Here is a 14,623-nt window from a genome sequence, read left to right as displayed (position 1 = left end):
ATATCAATGTTATAATAATTACTTCTTACTGGTTATTAGGCTATTTTATATACTATATGATTTAATACTATGTATTAGTAATATTTAATTAATCATATAGTTATATAGTATTACTAATAATTTTTCAGGTATTCATCGAAGATCATTGATCGAACACGAAGAACTAGTGCCTCCCAATAAATCTGAATTTGCACCCTCTTGCTCCCACTCACTACTACACCTTGTGACCGCACTCTAGATCAACCGGGCGCTCATTTACATTATTTTCCTATTTTTTGTTTGACCTTTTTAGAAAGGACATTATAATAGCTTAAAATTTTTATAAGGGGAAGAGTCATTTTTTTCGCTCACATAAAATCGCTAATTATGTTAGTCAGTGAGTGTCGATCCTCAATTCTACTTTGAGTCTAACAAGGACTTACAATTATAACCCCGCAACGAATCGTCAAGGTTACTCTCCGTCTTTTAAAATCACAAACGAATGTTTAATCAGGTATTGATTGCAATAAAATGAAATAGAAAAGAATTTCAATACTCAGGAGTTAAATAATAATGACAACTGCTGAGGAATAGAAAATTCATTTTTCAGATTACCAATTCAAAATTGTTGGGGCAGCTAAAAAATATACACGATTTACGTCGCTAATTCTCGACTACAAGGGCGTCCCCCCCAACCCAAATTAATATTTCCTTTAAAAAAAAGGTTATTAAGAAAAAAATTGTACTATTTCTTTTATAAAAAAGGTTATTAGGGACAACAAAAAATTTAGGATTTATTTTCTAAAAAAAAAGTCATTCGATCAAATTATGCTATGAAAAAAAACCAGCTTTATATCAGTAATTCATTTCCCCCCCCCCATTACTCCCCACATAAAAAAATTAATATATATCATACTCATATAATAGGCAGATTAAACTATTTAACAAGGGTCTTAATTTAGTAGTACCAAAGTTAATAGAAATACAAGGTGGTTATGCCGTCATGTAATTGGGCTTGCCAGAATTTCCAATTTGATATACCCTACCAACTGCTGGGCAAGACAGACCGATTTTGACGTCGTATAGTAGTTATAGGCAAACATCCTAACAAACTTTAGAAGAGCACGATAATTTTTGTAGTTCTGTTACCTGAACGGGGGTTTTTACCTTACAAAGCTATTATTGTTATTTATGAGAAAGAAAAACTCAAGAATGATGCAGAATAATTGGTTGGAGAGCTATAATTGTAAGTCCTTGTTTGACTCGGAGTAGAATTGAAGATTCACATCCTAGTAATTTCTGTCTAAATCTCGAGTTAAAAATCATGGTAATACTGACTTTTTGAACAATGTTTTGGAGAACAGCAGCTTAGCTGTCGTCACATTTCATTAAATTAGCTAGTGGCTATCCTCAGCAGCCATAATTGGAAGGAAATAAAGACAAATCCAACTCCTTATATAGCAAGGACGTATATGCGGGAATTACTTTGACGCCGATCCCCAATTCTACTCTGAGTCCAACATGGACTTAGACCAATAACTTCCCAAAAAACCCTGTGTTTCTTTGATGATCATCAAGACGACTATAAATAGGGTGTGTTGACAAAAACTTACAATGCAGTCTAGTTGACGTTAGCTAACAACTTTTTTGATGAAATCACAACAGAGCCATGTTCAGTGTTAATCATATTATTTCAAGAATTATTTATTCTTCTAGAGATACTAAGCCTATGAGTGAAGGACTGTGTATAAATATTATTGATTTAGTATATTTATTTGAAAATTTACGTTCTGACCTACTTTTCAATAAAAACAACTTTTAATCATTTTTTTAAATAATTTTAGTACCGTAATCGTCGGAGGGCATAAATTTACACTATTAGGATTGTCTGATGAGAAAATAAAATACTATATTATTCCTTAATACAATTTGTTTTATCGAATTTCCTCCTAAATTGGCTCCCCTGTGACGTCATCAAAACAGCCAGGACAATTGCAAACAAAAGCAAAGAAATATCTTATTGACACACCTTATATATAGTCAACTTGGATGATCAAACGCAGTAGTGATTACTTTATATTTATATGTTCTCAATCAAGAATTAAGAAGGAAAATGATAACAGGGTAAAATTTTAATTAATTTTTAAATTTTTTCAAAAAAAATCATCTCCCCAATATAATCCTGTGGACGACCCTGGTCATATTACTAACTAGAAAATAATATCGTACGATTTCAGATCACATTTTGTACAATTCTACTTATATGTGTATAAACAATTTATTTCTAAAAAATTTTGTATATTATAATCTTCAAGCCTGAACGACTCAAACTTCAAACTATTAAGAGGTTGTAATTTAAAATTTATATGGTTTAAAATAAAGAGACTATAACAATCAAGAATGTTTTTTCTTATCTCTAATTCTGATTCGTCTAAAATTTAGTATATGCGCTTTGAACTTCTTTTGCACAGTTCATTGTTATAACGTCTTTTGACAAAGATTCATCAAGTGTAATTTAAAATAAGTCAACGTTTCGGATAAGGTCACGTATTTTTCTTTAGATTTAAATAGAAACCCAAATTATTAATTAAAACAATAATTCATATTCTTATTTGAATCATAATTATGCTATAAAAAATTAAAAATGTTATTTTAAAACAAAAATACTAATCATCAATGAAGGGTATTTATATTCTATATTTTTTTATCGAGGTTATGTGAATCCTGAACATAATTCGTATACATAGTTTTTGTTTACTTTTTATTTCAACCATCTTGTCTCTTTTTTCTTTTATAGTCTCTTTTAATGCTTTAGTTTAAAATAAAGCCAATGAGTTCTTATACTCTCTGGAGGAGCACAAGCTCCAATCGCGCAACCTGTTGTAGTGATAAACATTATTTTTTATGACAAATTCCTGTTGGTAAACTCATATGATATTATTTTCATCTAATAGATATTAATCTTGTAATAATATAATAATTCATTCATTATGGTAAAAAGTGTGTTTATGTTGGGTGTCGAACTGAAGCCGATAGGAAACTTCCTTCAAGTGTTGGACTACATTGATTTCCCAAATCTTAAATTGATAAAATGAAATAATTTTGATCAATATATGATAAAATTCTTATAAAACTTATCTTTGACATTACATATATTAAAAACCTTTCTAATTATTGACAAAAATTTTACTGTATCCATCATCAAAGAGTCATTTTTTTAATTTTATTTATAAATTAAAGCATTGATTGTAGATTTATAGAAAACTTTATCTGCATGTTGTACAGATATTTTTTTTCCATATTTGATGAATGAAGAGATGTATGATTCAATTTGTGAGCAAATTTTATGTTTTCATTGATTTCGTTGTTATATAAATCTTCCAAAAGAGCATAATTCGGATGTCCTCTTCATACATTTTTAAATGCCAGACAACTGAGATTTTTTAACTTTTCAAAATTATTCCGACAATTTTAAAATTATGCACCATATCGAAAAAAGGATATATTCTTTTTTACGCGGAAAAAAATGCTTAGGATTTACAAAACTACCTTAAAAATCCTTGCTAGATACGGAGTGGGATTTTTGTAAATTTCCTTCCTTTCATAGCTGCTAAACGATAACTCATAGCCATAGGCCATAGCTACTCTCCTTCCAAACATTCTTGAAATTGTCAGGGTTACCACATTAATTTTTGTGTTTTAATTTTAAATACCGACAGATAAATATTATTTTTTACAACTATAATTATTATCCGTGCTTGACAAATTTTCCACTTACTGCTTGGGTTTACTCAATTGGAGTAAACTAAATAAATAAATGTACGTTATTTTATCATTTATGTCTTATATTATAACGGATTATTAACTTTATCAAAGAGAGTCCTGTCAATAATAGCATATCTTTGATTCTTTCTATAGATAAAATTGCATAATGACTCATTTGAATGAAGGAGATACTGAATAATGCAAACAGTATTGAGTTTGTAAAAGATAAACTATAAATATTCTTGAGAGCGTTATTGGTCCAACAAAGAACAAAGTTCATTTATCACTTGAAAATAATATCACTTGGACAATGCAATAGTGTAATTGTATGTGTTGTTTATAGTTATTACATATGTTCCTTTGCTATCGATAATTCGGCTTTCCACCCCCACAAAGAAGAAATGGACGGTTGAAGCCATTGCTCGCTACAACGTAGAAGTAGAAGTCATTATTATGTAATCCAGAAAGTAAGTTAGTTTAGTTGGAGGAACGATTCAGCATGTGGTGAAGTGAAATCATTATTATTTGAAGTAAAGACTGACTCTAAATTCCCAGGAGCCGAGGAATAATCATCCCTTTGAATATGGGTATTTTTACATCCTAGAAAAACAACTCTTAAACGAACAGAAGGATCGATATTCATAAATAAGAAGTCAATTGTTTTCTAACTTTAATCCCTATTTAAGTTACGAAGACTAATACTAAATACTATGTTACTTATGCGCTGTCATGAAGGAATATGTTCAAGGACATAATTAGAATTTTTAAATAATATAACGTGTTCGGGTGTACGAACTTTATATATTGCACAGTTACTAGTGAGATGGTATATTTTAGCAAGTATATGTTAATTGTTTGTGGAGTGGAGTACTGTTAAGATTGCAATTGAAAATGAAGGAGAATGAAGCAAAGAGGTACGTGGGCCGAGAAATAAAGAGAAAGTAGGGGTTGCGTGAGACATGGAAACATGAACCCTGAATTTCTGACTATAAAATGAAAATGGAAATCACGAATAGTAATAAAAAATGATATTGTTATTGGTACAATTAAATAGAAAATGGGGGTAGTTGCTCAGCTGTAATTAACAGGGTTTTTACTCTTCTCTTCTTCAAAGGTGATTGGAAGAATTTGGGTGGGCCTGCAAAATAATAAATAGTGTTAAAATGAGTCGAATAATCTATGAACATTGTTTGACAGATGGATTTTTAGGATCTTCAGCTGTGGGAAGAAGAAGTTGAATGGATTGGAAATGAAGCGGGCCTAAGCCGAGACGAGAGGAGGTGAGAGATGACCCTTGAAAGTGTTAAAAGCTAGTCATCATTATCTGAATTATCTCTTGACTCAGTCATTCAAAATCCTCCCCCAAGTAGTAACTACTTCCTAAAGACTAGAGTTAATTAATCAATTGATAGTGGATTGAGGGTTTCTTCTCTGACTCTGGAATACAAATCCCAAGAACCACTCTAATTGCAGTTGTTGTGAGTTGACTTGTGCTCGCGGATCCAAGAGAAGTGAGAAGGCGTCATGTCCGTACAAGAGAATCAAGATAGAGTTCAACTCTGCTCTGGGAGCTCAGATGATGAAGTAGATAGCGGGGGTGCTCCTACTCCTAATGTAAGTGAGGAAGAGCTCCTACTCACTGCTCCTTGGTCTAGAGAGATTCGCACATCGTGTCTAGGGCCCAGAGGAAGAGAAAAAATCAGTGCCTATGGCCAAGTGATTGGATCCTTATCCGTAACGGAGTCTCAGGGCGTTGATGCTACTCTGGAATCTTTAGACTATGATTTGGGTTCTTCCCTTCTCCGACAAGAACATATTAAGCACAGAACGGTCTCTGCTGGATCCCTCCTCACTATTCTACTTCGATGGTTCTTACTTCTTTTCATTGGAATTCTTCCTGCGTTAGTAGCAACTGGAATTAATTTCGCTATTGAAACGCTCTCTAATGCCAAATTCTCATTCATTCGAAAAATGCTGGATCATTATTTTATTCATGGCTCCATGGTCATTCCATTCGTCGTTTGGATTCTTATGAGCTGGATTTCAGGAGCTATTGCGGGAGTTCTTGTTGCTTTTGGTGAACCACAGGCTGCTGGATCCGGTATACCTCAAATCAAGGCATATCTTAATGGAATTGCTGTTCCACGACTCATGCGTCTTAAAACACTATTCACAAAGTCAGTGGGTGTTGTATTTAGTGTGGTAGCTGGACTTGCAGTTGGTAAGGAAGGACCTATGATTCATTCTGGAGCTGCAATAGGCGCTGGGATTTGTCAGGGGAAGTCATCTTCTCTTGGAATGGATTTCATCGTCAATTCACGATTTTACAAAATATTTTCGCATTATAGAAATGATGGGGAAAAAAGGGATTTTGTTGCTTGTGGTGCAGCCGCAGGAGTTGCTGCCGCCTTTGGAGCACCTTTTGGTGGTGTTCTTTTTGCTCTTGAGGAAGGAAATAGTCATTTTGATCCGTATTTAATGTGGAAATTGACCTTTACTTCTACAACATCTTATTTCACTCTCAATCTCATTAAATCATTTTTAGAGGGCGTCCCAGGTAAATTGTCGAATGGAGGCCTCATTAGTTTTGGAAAATTTGAAGTAAGACTGGACATGACATATTTTTTATTTATCTATTCTACATTTTTAACATAATTTTTCTAGAATGCTCTTTATGGAATGGAAACGTTTCCTGTTTTAATTTTGATTGGAGTCATTGGAGGACTACTGGGTGCACTCTATGTACAATTAAATATGCTCTATACAAAAGTCCGACTTTCCTTCTTTCAAAACCGATATGTTAAAGTATTTGATGTAATTTATATATCCGGACTCGGAGCTGCAATTGGCTCCACAATGTTTCTCCTTTGGAATGATTGTATTGAGCTACCCGTTGAACGACATAAGTCAAGTCATCCTCTACAATTGTAATATTTTATTTTTTCAAAAAGAATATTGGAATAATATCTTTCATTTGTTTGAACTCTTAGGTCCTGTCCTGGAGGACAATATCATGTTATGGCCAATTTATGTAAAATAATAACTGTTACTGCTGTATTATACATCAATTTAAAAGTGACACAATTCTTCTCAATTTTTAGGGTTTGCTACACCAGAAGATGTAGCAAAAGACTTGCTTCACGCCAAACCTGAACAATATGACATCAATACTTTACTCGTATTTGGGGTTTGTTATTTTCTTATGGCAGTCTCCACCTATGGCTTGTCTGTGTCCAGTGGTATTTTTGTCCCAAGTATTCTTATTGGGTGTACATGGGGAAGAGCCTTGGGGGAATTTTTGGTACGCTATGTCACATTTGTAGATTGGGGTGAGGATGTAGGGAAGTTTGCACTCTTTGGTGCTGCTGCTCAGTTATCGGGTAATTTCATATATTTATAATTAAATATCCATTCGCTACGGCATATTGATTTGAGATTTTTTTATAGGGAACGTGAGAATGATGGTCAGTTTAACACTTATCATCATCGAGAGCACAGGAAACCTTACATACAGCTTTCCTATCGTCATTGTTTGTATGTATCCTCTCACACTTACAATTAAGTAGTTTTATATTACAAATCACTGTCAATTTATCGATTTTCAGGCATGATAGCCAAATACACGGGCGATTATTTTAACGACGGACTCTACGATGTTCATTCTGAATTGAATGGTGTACCTTATTTACCGTGGCAACCCCCCGTCAATTACCGATCATTGATAGCTCGTGATATTATGACTAGTCCTCTATGTGTTTTTGAAGTTGAAAACTCGCTCGAATACGTTTGGGATGTTTTAAAATTGACGTCACATAATGGATTCCCCGTCGTTGAACCAGGAGGAAGATTTGAAGGAATCATTTTAAGAGATCATATACTTGCCATGCTTCATTTTCGGATTTTCAAAGGTGATGATAATCAAGAGGAAATGACATGGGATAAGCTTCGTTCCTTATATCCCAGATTTCCACGCGAGAATAGTATATCTTTCACGGAAGAGTGCATAAAAACAAAGAAACTCGACTTCAGCCGCATCATGAATCACTCTCCATACACTGTGAATGTCGATATGTCAGCAGAGAACGTATATCGGCTTTTTAGACTTGTTGCGCTTAGACATTTAGTTGTAATAAATAATGACGGGGAGGCTGTTGGGATCATTACGAGGAAAAACTTGGCCATCGTTCACCATAAAGAAGTTAAGAGGGTGTTTATTCCTTTGGAAGACTCTCAAATTGAGGATATTGGCCCAATGATTCAAAAGAAGTTTAAAATCGATTGAGTGGATACTATCAAAGGCTTTACTTAATTGTACTTATTTATTTAAGTCGCAATGAAGATGAATATTCATATTGTCATGATTTTCGTTTCCAAAATTTGTACCTATTCTTGTTAATTGTTGATTTTTAGTATTATTATTTATTATGATTATATATATATACTTATTAGCTTTAATTATATATATATATTTACAGCTTCCTTCTTCAGACGTCAAATTTATTTTTAATTATAGTTTGTATTTATTTAAACCTATATATATATATATATATGAATATGTGTTAGAATAGAATTTTAATTCCCGAGAATATCAATAATATTTTAAATATATTTTTCTAATACAGACATACAGTTTTTGTAACTGCTGATTCTATACTGTGATTCCTTTGTATGTTCTAGGGCGTGAAGTTCCTCATGAACAATCGCAGAGACATGGAGAATGGGATGGTTGTCCTACCTTCAAATCGATATCTGGCTGCTCGACTGGTATTAGAAGCAGTTGCTATATTTATAATGACCTATCCCATGCTTCATATTTATGTTATACTACAAGGCGACATTAGTGCCTATAAAAGAGGGTTCTTCTGTGACGATTTGGCCATCAAGTATCCTCTACTAGATAATACAATTTCCATTGTTGAATGCTTTATTATATGGTTTGTTATTGTTATTGTCACAATCCCCATAGGTAAGGTTCCATTCCGTTTATATCACATAATTATAATATGCTATTAGTATACATCATTTATTATATGTTGCATTAGTGGAATGGCTACATCTCTCCCTCTTCATGACAAATCCTCCCAGAATTGGAAAAATCCCTTGGATATTTATTGAGTTGTACCGCATGTATGGTTACTTTGGTCTTGGAGCTCTTGCCACATTATTAACGACTGAAATGGCCAAGTACAAGATAGGGCGTCTCAGACCACATTTCCTTGCTGCATGTATTCCTAACTTTGAAAATATTTCCTGCGTCGATGAAAATGATATGCCTGTGTATGTATTGGAATTTAATTGCACTGGTAGCCCAAAAGCAGAGAATTACGCTCGTAAATCCTTTCTCTCGGGACATGCCTCATTTTCATTTTACTCAGCGACTTTTCTCATTATATATCTCCATGCACGTTTCACAGGGAGATCTAACTCGTCTCCAAGAGCAATTGGTGGACTCAAAGTCTCTAAAAAAATCCTATTTGTACTTTTTATTGGAGCAAAGATTCTAAGACCCTTTTTGCAGTTTGGATTCTTCTCACTTGCTTTTTATATATGCCTAACGAGGGTGTCGGACTATCATCACCATACCGGTGATGTTGTCATGGGTGCCTTTGTTGGAATTATTTTTGCCATTATCACAGTTGTCCTTGTCATAAATTTGTTCAATAGACCTAGAGTCTTTAAAATGACTCCTGAAGGCAATTTACAGGAAGGACTAATACTCTCATCTTATCCTCCCAAGCCTGATGTTGATTTTGCAGAAAGAACGAATCAACGAAGATAAAAATATATTATAATAAAGGATACATTTCAAGTCTTTTTGCAAAATAATTATTTTATCGTTAAAATTGTTGTTCATTAATACATTGCCTTAAAGGATCTAAGTTTTACAACTCATTAGGAGAGCTTACTAATTACAAATTTGTTTGTTACCTATATAATATATTCAAAACAATAATCAATTTTTTGTGCACTTATCTTATATTTAATTCTATTAATATAATAAGATAATTAATCTTATACTTCTTTCTATTCTGTTATTTATTTTACGTTAGAGCAATAAATGTTTTAATTATTAATTTTTTCATTGAATGACTTTCATTTCTTTGTAACTGAGCCCATGGAAGAGCTCAAAATTGGATAAAGAAGCCAAATACGGATAAGTAATATTAGGGACATGAAGGTAGAAGGGGGATGCATTTTATTAATTAAAATGTTTTACTCAATCCATCTAAGTACTTATGACTTTGTCCAATGGAAAGTACCAAAGAAGGATTATTAATTTTTTTTATGTTGGTACTTTGTGAACGTTTTAAGTATTAAGAGTATAAAATATTCCTTTACGCCAATTTTTATATAATGTATCTCTCCCTTCCTTCTAATTCAGTTGTTATTTAGTTATCGAAAAGGATGGAGGGTCTTTACTCCTCCGTTAATTTGAGTTCACTCAAGGAAATGTTTCCAACTCGAACTGAGGAAGATTTGAGTAATTTTTTACTTCAATATCCTGGACATAGATTGGAAGGGCTTGTTGAGATTATTTTAAATGAAAGTGGTTTTTCCTGTGGTATCTGTTTTGAAATGGACAAATTGATTCACGAAATTGTATCCTGTCCTGGAGGACATTTTTTTTGTAAGGACTGTGCTAGGTAAATCATTTATAATTTGAGTACGTACACACTTATGAACTTTTATTTGGTATTTCCTACCGGCTACTCTTCCACCTCTCCTTCACTGTAGAAAAGGATGCGAGGGCTTAGTACAAGGGTCAAGAATTGTTTATAAATGTTTCGAACCCAAATGTGAAGAGGCATTTGACACTCAAACACTCTCTGAATTAATTAATCCCAAATTGTTCTCAAAGTATGTGCAAGGGATTTGTAAAGAAGAAATTAAATCTTGCTTCAAGTTAGAAGATTGTCCTGAGTGCGACTATGGGGTGGTGATCGAAGATGAATCAATTATGATAATTGAGTGTCAATATGAATTTTGTGGTGTTCGATCCTGTCGTAGATGTAAGAAAAGAGCTCATAAACTCGGAGAAAGCTGTAGCTTGAGTGATTCAGATAATCACTTCGTAGCGAACAAAATGTCTGAAGCCGTCATACGAAGGTGCTACTCCTGTAAGAAACCCTATCAAAAGTTTGAGGGATGCAATTCAGTGAAGTGTGAATGTGGGGCAATGATGTGCTATATTTGTAGAACACCCTTAAAAGGAGGCTATCACAACAACCGTTCTAGAGAATGTTCAAGTTCAGTGAACATGGTATCCCTACACGAGATAGAACGGCGCAAGGCTGAAGAAGAGGCAAGATCCTCTTTAGGGGCTACAGGAACATCCTTCGCGAATTTGTAGGGAATAATAATCTAGTTTGTACATAAATTTCTTGAAATGAAATATATTTATTAATAAATTGCATGTAGAAATTGGGTATTCCAAGCTGATTTTTTTGAGTACAGACATCATTTTAAACAATCCTGTAATTAATAATTATAGAAGCTTCTATGGGAACAACAACTACAAAATTATCATTAGAGTACTTTAAGCACGCCTTGAAATTCATTGTATTAGATCAACTTGTTTTTTTTTTTGTGTGTAAATCGTTTATTCCTAAAAAGGAATCTCAGGGATAAAGTATTCTTTTTCACTGTAAAGTTCGATTAAAAAGGCATCATGGCTTGCATGGAGGGGAGTGGTACGAAACCCAAAAGTGGTCACTCTGGAAAACTCTCGTCAAAGGAAAATATTGACCTATTACAGGAATTATTTCCAGATCGAGATGTGAACATTTTATCATCTTATCTTTTGAAATATCCGGGGAAACACATTGAAGGTTTAATTGAAATTATTCTCGGGAATGATTCACAAGTCAAGTGTGAGGTTTGCTGGGAAGAATATTTTCTCGAAAACACTGTGTCATGTGTTAATAGCCACTTTTTCTGCCGAGATTGTGCTAGGTAAAATAGTATCTTGTTACGACTATATGTATAAATCAGTGGTTTCCAATCGGGGCTCATTTGAGCCATTTGCTCCGTGGTACATTTAGAGCATCTTTGGGAGATTACTTTAGGTATTTAAATTTATTATAATAATAGATGGGGAAGTGGGCTCTAGATAATACTATTACCTCTGCTAAATGGTTCCACAGTGATGAAAAGGTTGGGAATCACTGTCGAATATAATGTGTGTACGCTCATCACTTATAATTGTACTCTGTCTTAGGAAGGGGATGGGAATACAAAAGTCCGAGGGCAATGAAGACTATCGCTGCCTTTTACCTGAATGCCCTGAAGGATTTGACTTAGGATTACTCCAGTCTCTCATCAATCCCAAATGGTTCTCCAAATACGTACAAAATATATGTATGAATGAAGTAAAGAAATGTGGTAGCCTGGTTCTGGAGTCTTGTCCTGAGTGTAATTTTGCTGTTAATATTGAAGGTATGAGTATTTTTAGAACGAATATCCTCTTTATTTCTCTATTATTAGACCCGAGTGTCAAAGTAATTGAGTGCAAATACGATTACTGTAAAGTGATGTCTTGCCGAAAGTGTAGAAAACGTGCTCATCCTTATGGAGTGGTTTGTCAAAACGAGGAGAAAGAAAAAGTTCGTTTAGAGGTAGAAGAAGAATTGTCGGAGTCTGTGATAAGGAAGTGCTATCGATGTGAAAAATATTTTCAAAAATATGAGGGTTGCAATCGGATTGAGTGTCACTGTGGGGCACAAATGTGTTATATCTGTAGAAGTCCTGTGATCCCTTCCCAAGATCACTTTTACAATTGCCAAGAGCAGCCGGAGCCTGGCAAATGTCCACTTCAAAGTAACTCTGAGGATCTTCACAGTATGGAAAGAGCTATAGCTGGGAAAAAAGTTGTCTCTTCTATCGATCCACTAAATCGTTATGGCTCAATAGTTGATTCTCTATTTAGTGTTCATAAATAATAGTACATTATTATACCCAACAGTGTAATAAATATTATCTACATTTTGTAATTGTTAGATATTATAGATAATACGTAAAATGCATGAAGAAAATTAGTAATTATGTATACACTTTTTTTTGTAAATTCAACGTTTTTGTGGAATAATTCTTATATATATATATGTTGATGTAACAATATATTTATGATATAAAAACAAACTTGATCATACAGGATTCTTAATTATACCATTTACTCTATAAATCAGTGATAGAGTGATCATAATGGCCACTAACCCTCCGAAATTTTGACTAACCAACAATTACTTCATATAAAACAAAAAATAAAAACCGTAAATTTCTAAGAATGATACTCCTTGCACACTATAAAAAAAAAGAAATTATAAGGTAGAAGAAAAAAGAAGAGAGGATAAGACAGAGGATTTTTGATAACAATATGAAATATGACCGAACGATAATTCAACAAAAACATACATAAATTTGGGATTACACAAAAGATTTTGATTTTTATTTCCAATTACGTTTTTTTTTTTTGCATAGCTATTATTATTATGAAATATTATATCAAGGGATATCATATAGCTATCCAATAAATAATATATTTAATTAAACTATCAATATTCAGGGTGGTCCAGATTAATTTAGAAAATATTTAAAGGGTTATGACGGATGAACTAGATCGGGTAGAACCATATTTTTTTATTATCTAAAAGTTACATTTAATTACATTCAATTATTTATTATGAAATCCCCCTATTGCCATTTTACTGGTTCTAGTTTTGCATTTTTAATTTACCTTCCCTGAATAGATGGAGTAGGCCAAGGAAGAAATTAGACCTTCCAAAAAAGACAGTGCGGATGTATGGTCACGAAGTTTTATCACTTTTGGAGATCGAATTTTTGGCTTGCAAATAGTCCAAACCTGAAGCCATAAGATTTTTATCTCTGGGAAGCCAAGCATGAAGCCTGTGCCAAGTACCATTCGTCTGTGGATGCCCTGAAGAACTCCATTACGCGTACAATGGTAAAGCTGGATTTGCAAGGGCCTGCCTAAGTTTCTGGCACCGTGTGGCGGAGGTTATCAAGAAAGGTGGACCTCATTATAAATAATTGAATGTAATTAAATGTTGCTTTCAAATAATAATAAAAAAATGGTTCTACCTAATCTATTTCGTTCGTTAAAAGCCTTTAAACATTTTCCAATTTATCTGGACCACCCTGTTTATGTAATATTCAATATTCATTCTGTAAATAATCATGAATCTAAAGATATTCAAATTTCTAAACACATATTGTACGTTTTACAGTCATTTTTTTATGATTAGAATAATATATTAATAATTATGTACGCACTTACGTCTCTTGATTATGAAATGAATATCAACGTTGTATAAATAAAGCAACATAGAATTAATCTCATGGATCTTTTAATCACCTAAAATGAAAATTTTACATTATGTTTGTTGTCAATTATATGGATATTTTTACAACTTCTTATTATAGCATGGCCAAATACAAATTGATACCATTGGCTTCATATTTCACTCTAAGTATCACTTGGTCCGACAGGAGTTCACAGTACCTGTCGAAACCCACCCTCTCCTTTGGCTCAAAGAAGAGGGAAACTTCGTTTTAAAGGCTTAGCTTTATCTGCGGCCAACCATCTATTTTTCAGGAAATTATGAGATCTGTCAACAGTCCATTGTTTCTCAGACGAATAAAAGACGATTCTGTTACCATGGGACTTCAAATATTTCAGCAATTTTCTTCCGTGGGAAGCCTGGGTGGCTTTCATTTAATATGTAAGAATATATCTTACATAGAGGTGGTATATATTCATAATCAGGTCTGCGTTTATGACCCGGGAGACTATTGCACCACTTACTTGGAGCTTTTTGGCAAGAACGTTAATCTAAATCCCAGGCCTTTACGGACCGTTTCA

At 33.5% G+C, this 14,623-nt stretch overlaps 3 protein-coding genes across 6 annotated transcripts; all 3 read left to right on the top strand.

Annotated features, from left to right (window-relative positions):
* Window positions 1-3,946: 3,946 nt before the first annotated feature.
* LOC121121160 (H(+)/Cl(-) exchange transporter 7) lies at window positions 3,947-8,223 on the top strand. 3 transcript variants are annotated; one of them, XM_040716024.2, is made up of 7 exons: window positions 3,947-4,658; window positions 4,859-6,345; window positions 6,409-6,671; window positions 6,735-6,775; window positions 6,846-7,124; window positions 7,192-7,278; window positions 7,350-8,223. In XM_040716024.2, exons 2-7 carry the CDS (start codon window positions 5,269-5,271, stop codon window positions 8,024-8,026), a joined length of 2,424 nt encoding a protein of 807 aa, XP_040571958.1. In that variant the 5' UTR covers window positions 3,947-4,658; window positions 4,859-5,268; the 3' UTR covers window positions 8,027-8,223. The 3 variants fall into 3 exon arrangements, with proteins under 3 accessions (XP_040571958.1, XP_040571960.1, XP_040571959.1); XM_040716026.2 differs by having other exon boundaries at window positions 3,947-4,858; window positions 4,942-6,345; XM_040716025.2 differs by having other exon boundaries at window positions 3,947-4,876; window positions 4,942-6,345.
* Window positions 8,224-8,436: 213 nt separating this feature from the next.
* On the top strand, window positions 8,437-9,818 carry LOC121121161 (phospholipid phosphatase 1). Its single transcript, XM_040716027.1, has 2 exons — window positions 8,437-8,710; window positions 8,787-9,818. Exons 1-2 carry the CDS (start codon window positions 8,437-8,439, stop codon window positions 9,521-9,523), a joined length of 1,011 nt encoding a protein of 336 aa, XP_040571961.1. The 3' UTR covers window positions 9,524-9,818.
* A 296-nt stretch (window positions 9,819-10,114) lies between these two features.
* On the top strand, window positions 10,115-12,882 carry LOC121121788 (E3 ubiquitin-protein ligase RNF216). 2 transcript variants are annotated; one of them, XR_005865575.2, is made up of 4 exons: window positions 10,115-10,388; window positions 10,480-11,697; window positions 11,963-12,180; window positions 12,229-12,882. XR_005865575.2 is itself a non-coding variant. In XM_040716764.2 (3 exons), the coding sequence occupies exons 1-3, from the start codon at window positions 11,414-11,416 to the stop codon at window positions 12,681-12,683; spliced, it is 957 nt and encodes a 318-aa protein (XP_040572698.1). In that variant the 5' UTR covers window positions 11,338-11,413; the 3' UTR covers window positions 12,684-12,882. The 2 variants fall into 2 exon arrangements, 1 of the variants encoding a protein (XP_040572698.1); XM_040716764.2 differs by lacking the exon at window positions 10,115-10,388 and having other exon boundaries at window positions 11,338-11,697.
* Window positions 12,883-14,623: the final 1,741 nt, after the last annotated feature.

The sequence above is a fragment of the Lepeophtheirus salmonis genome, chromosome 8, assembly GCF_016086655.4.
Source record: "Lepeophtheirus salmonis chromosome 8, UVic_Lsal_1.4, whole genome shotgun sequence".
Taxonomy (NCBI): domain Eukaryota; kingdom Metazoa; phylum Arthropoda; class Copepoda; order Siphonostomatoida; family Caligidae; genus Lepeophtheirus; species Lepeophtheirus salmonis.
Note: the sequence above shows the minus strand (reverse complement) of the source record. Positions and strands in the feature narration are given on the sequence as shown.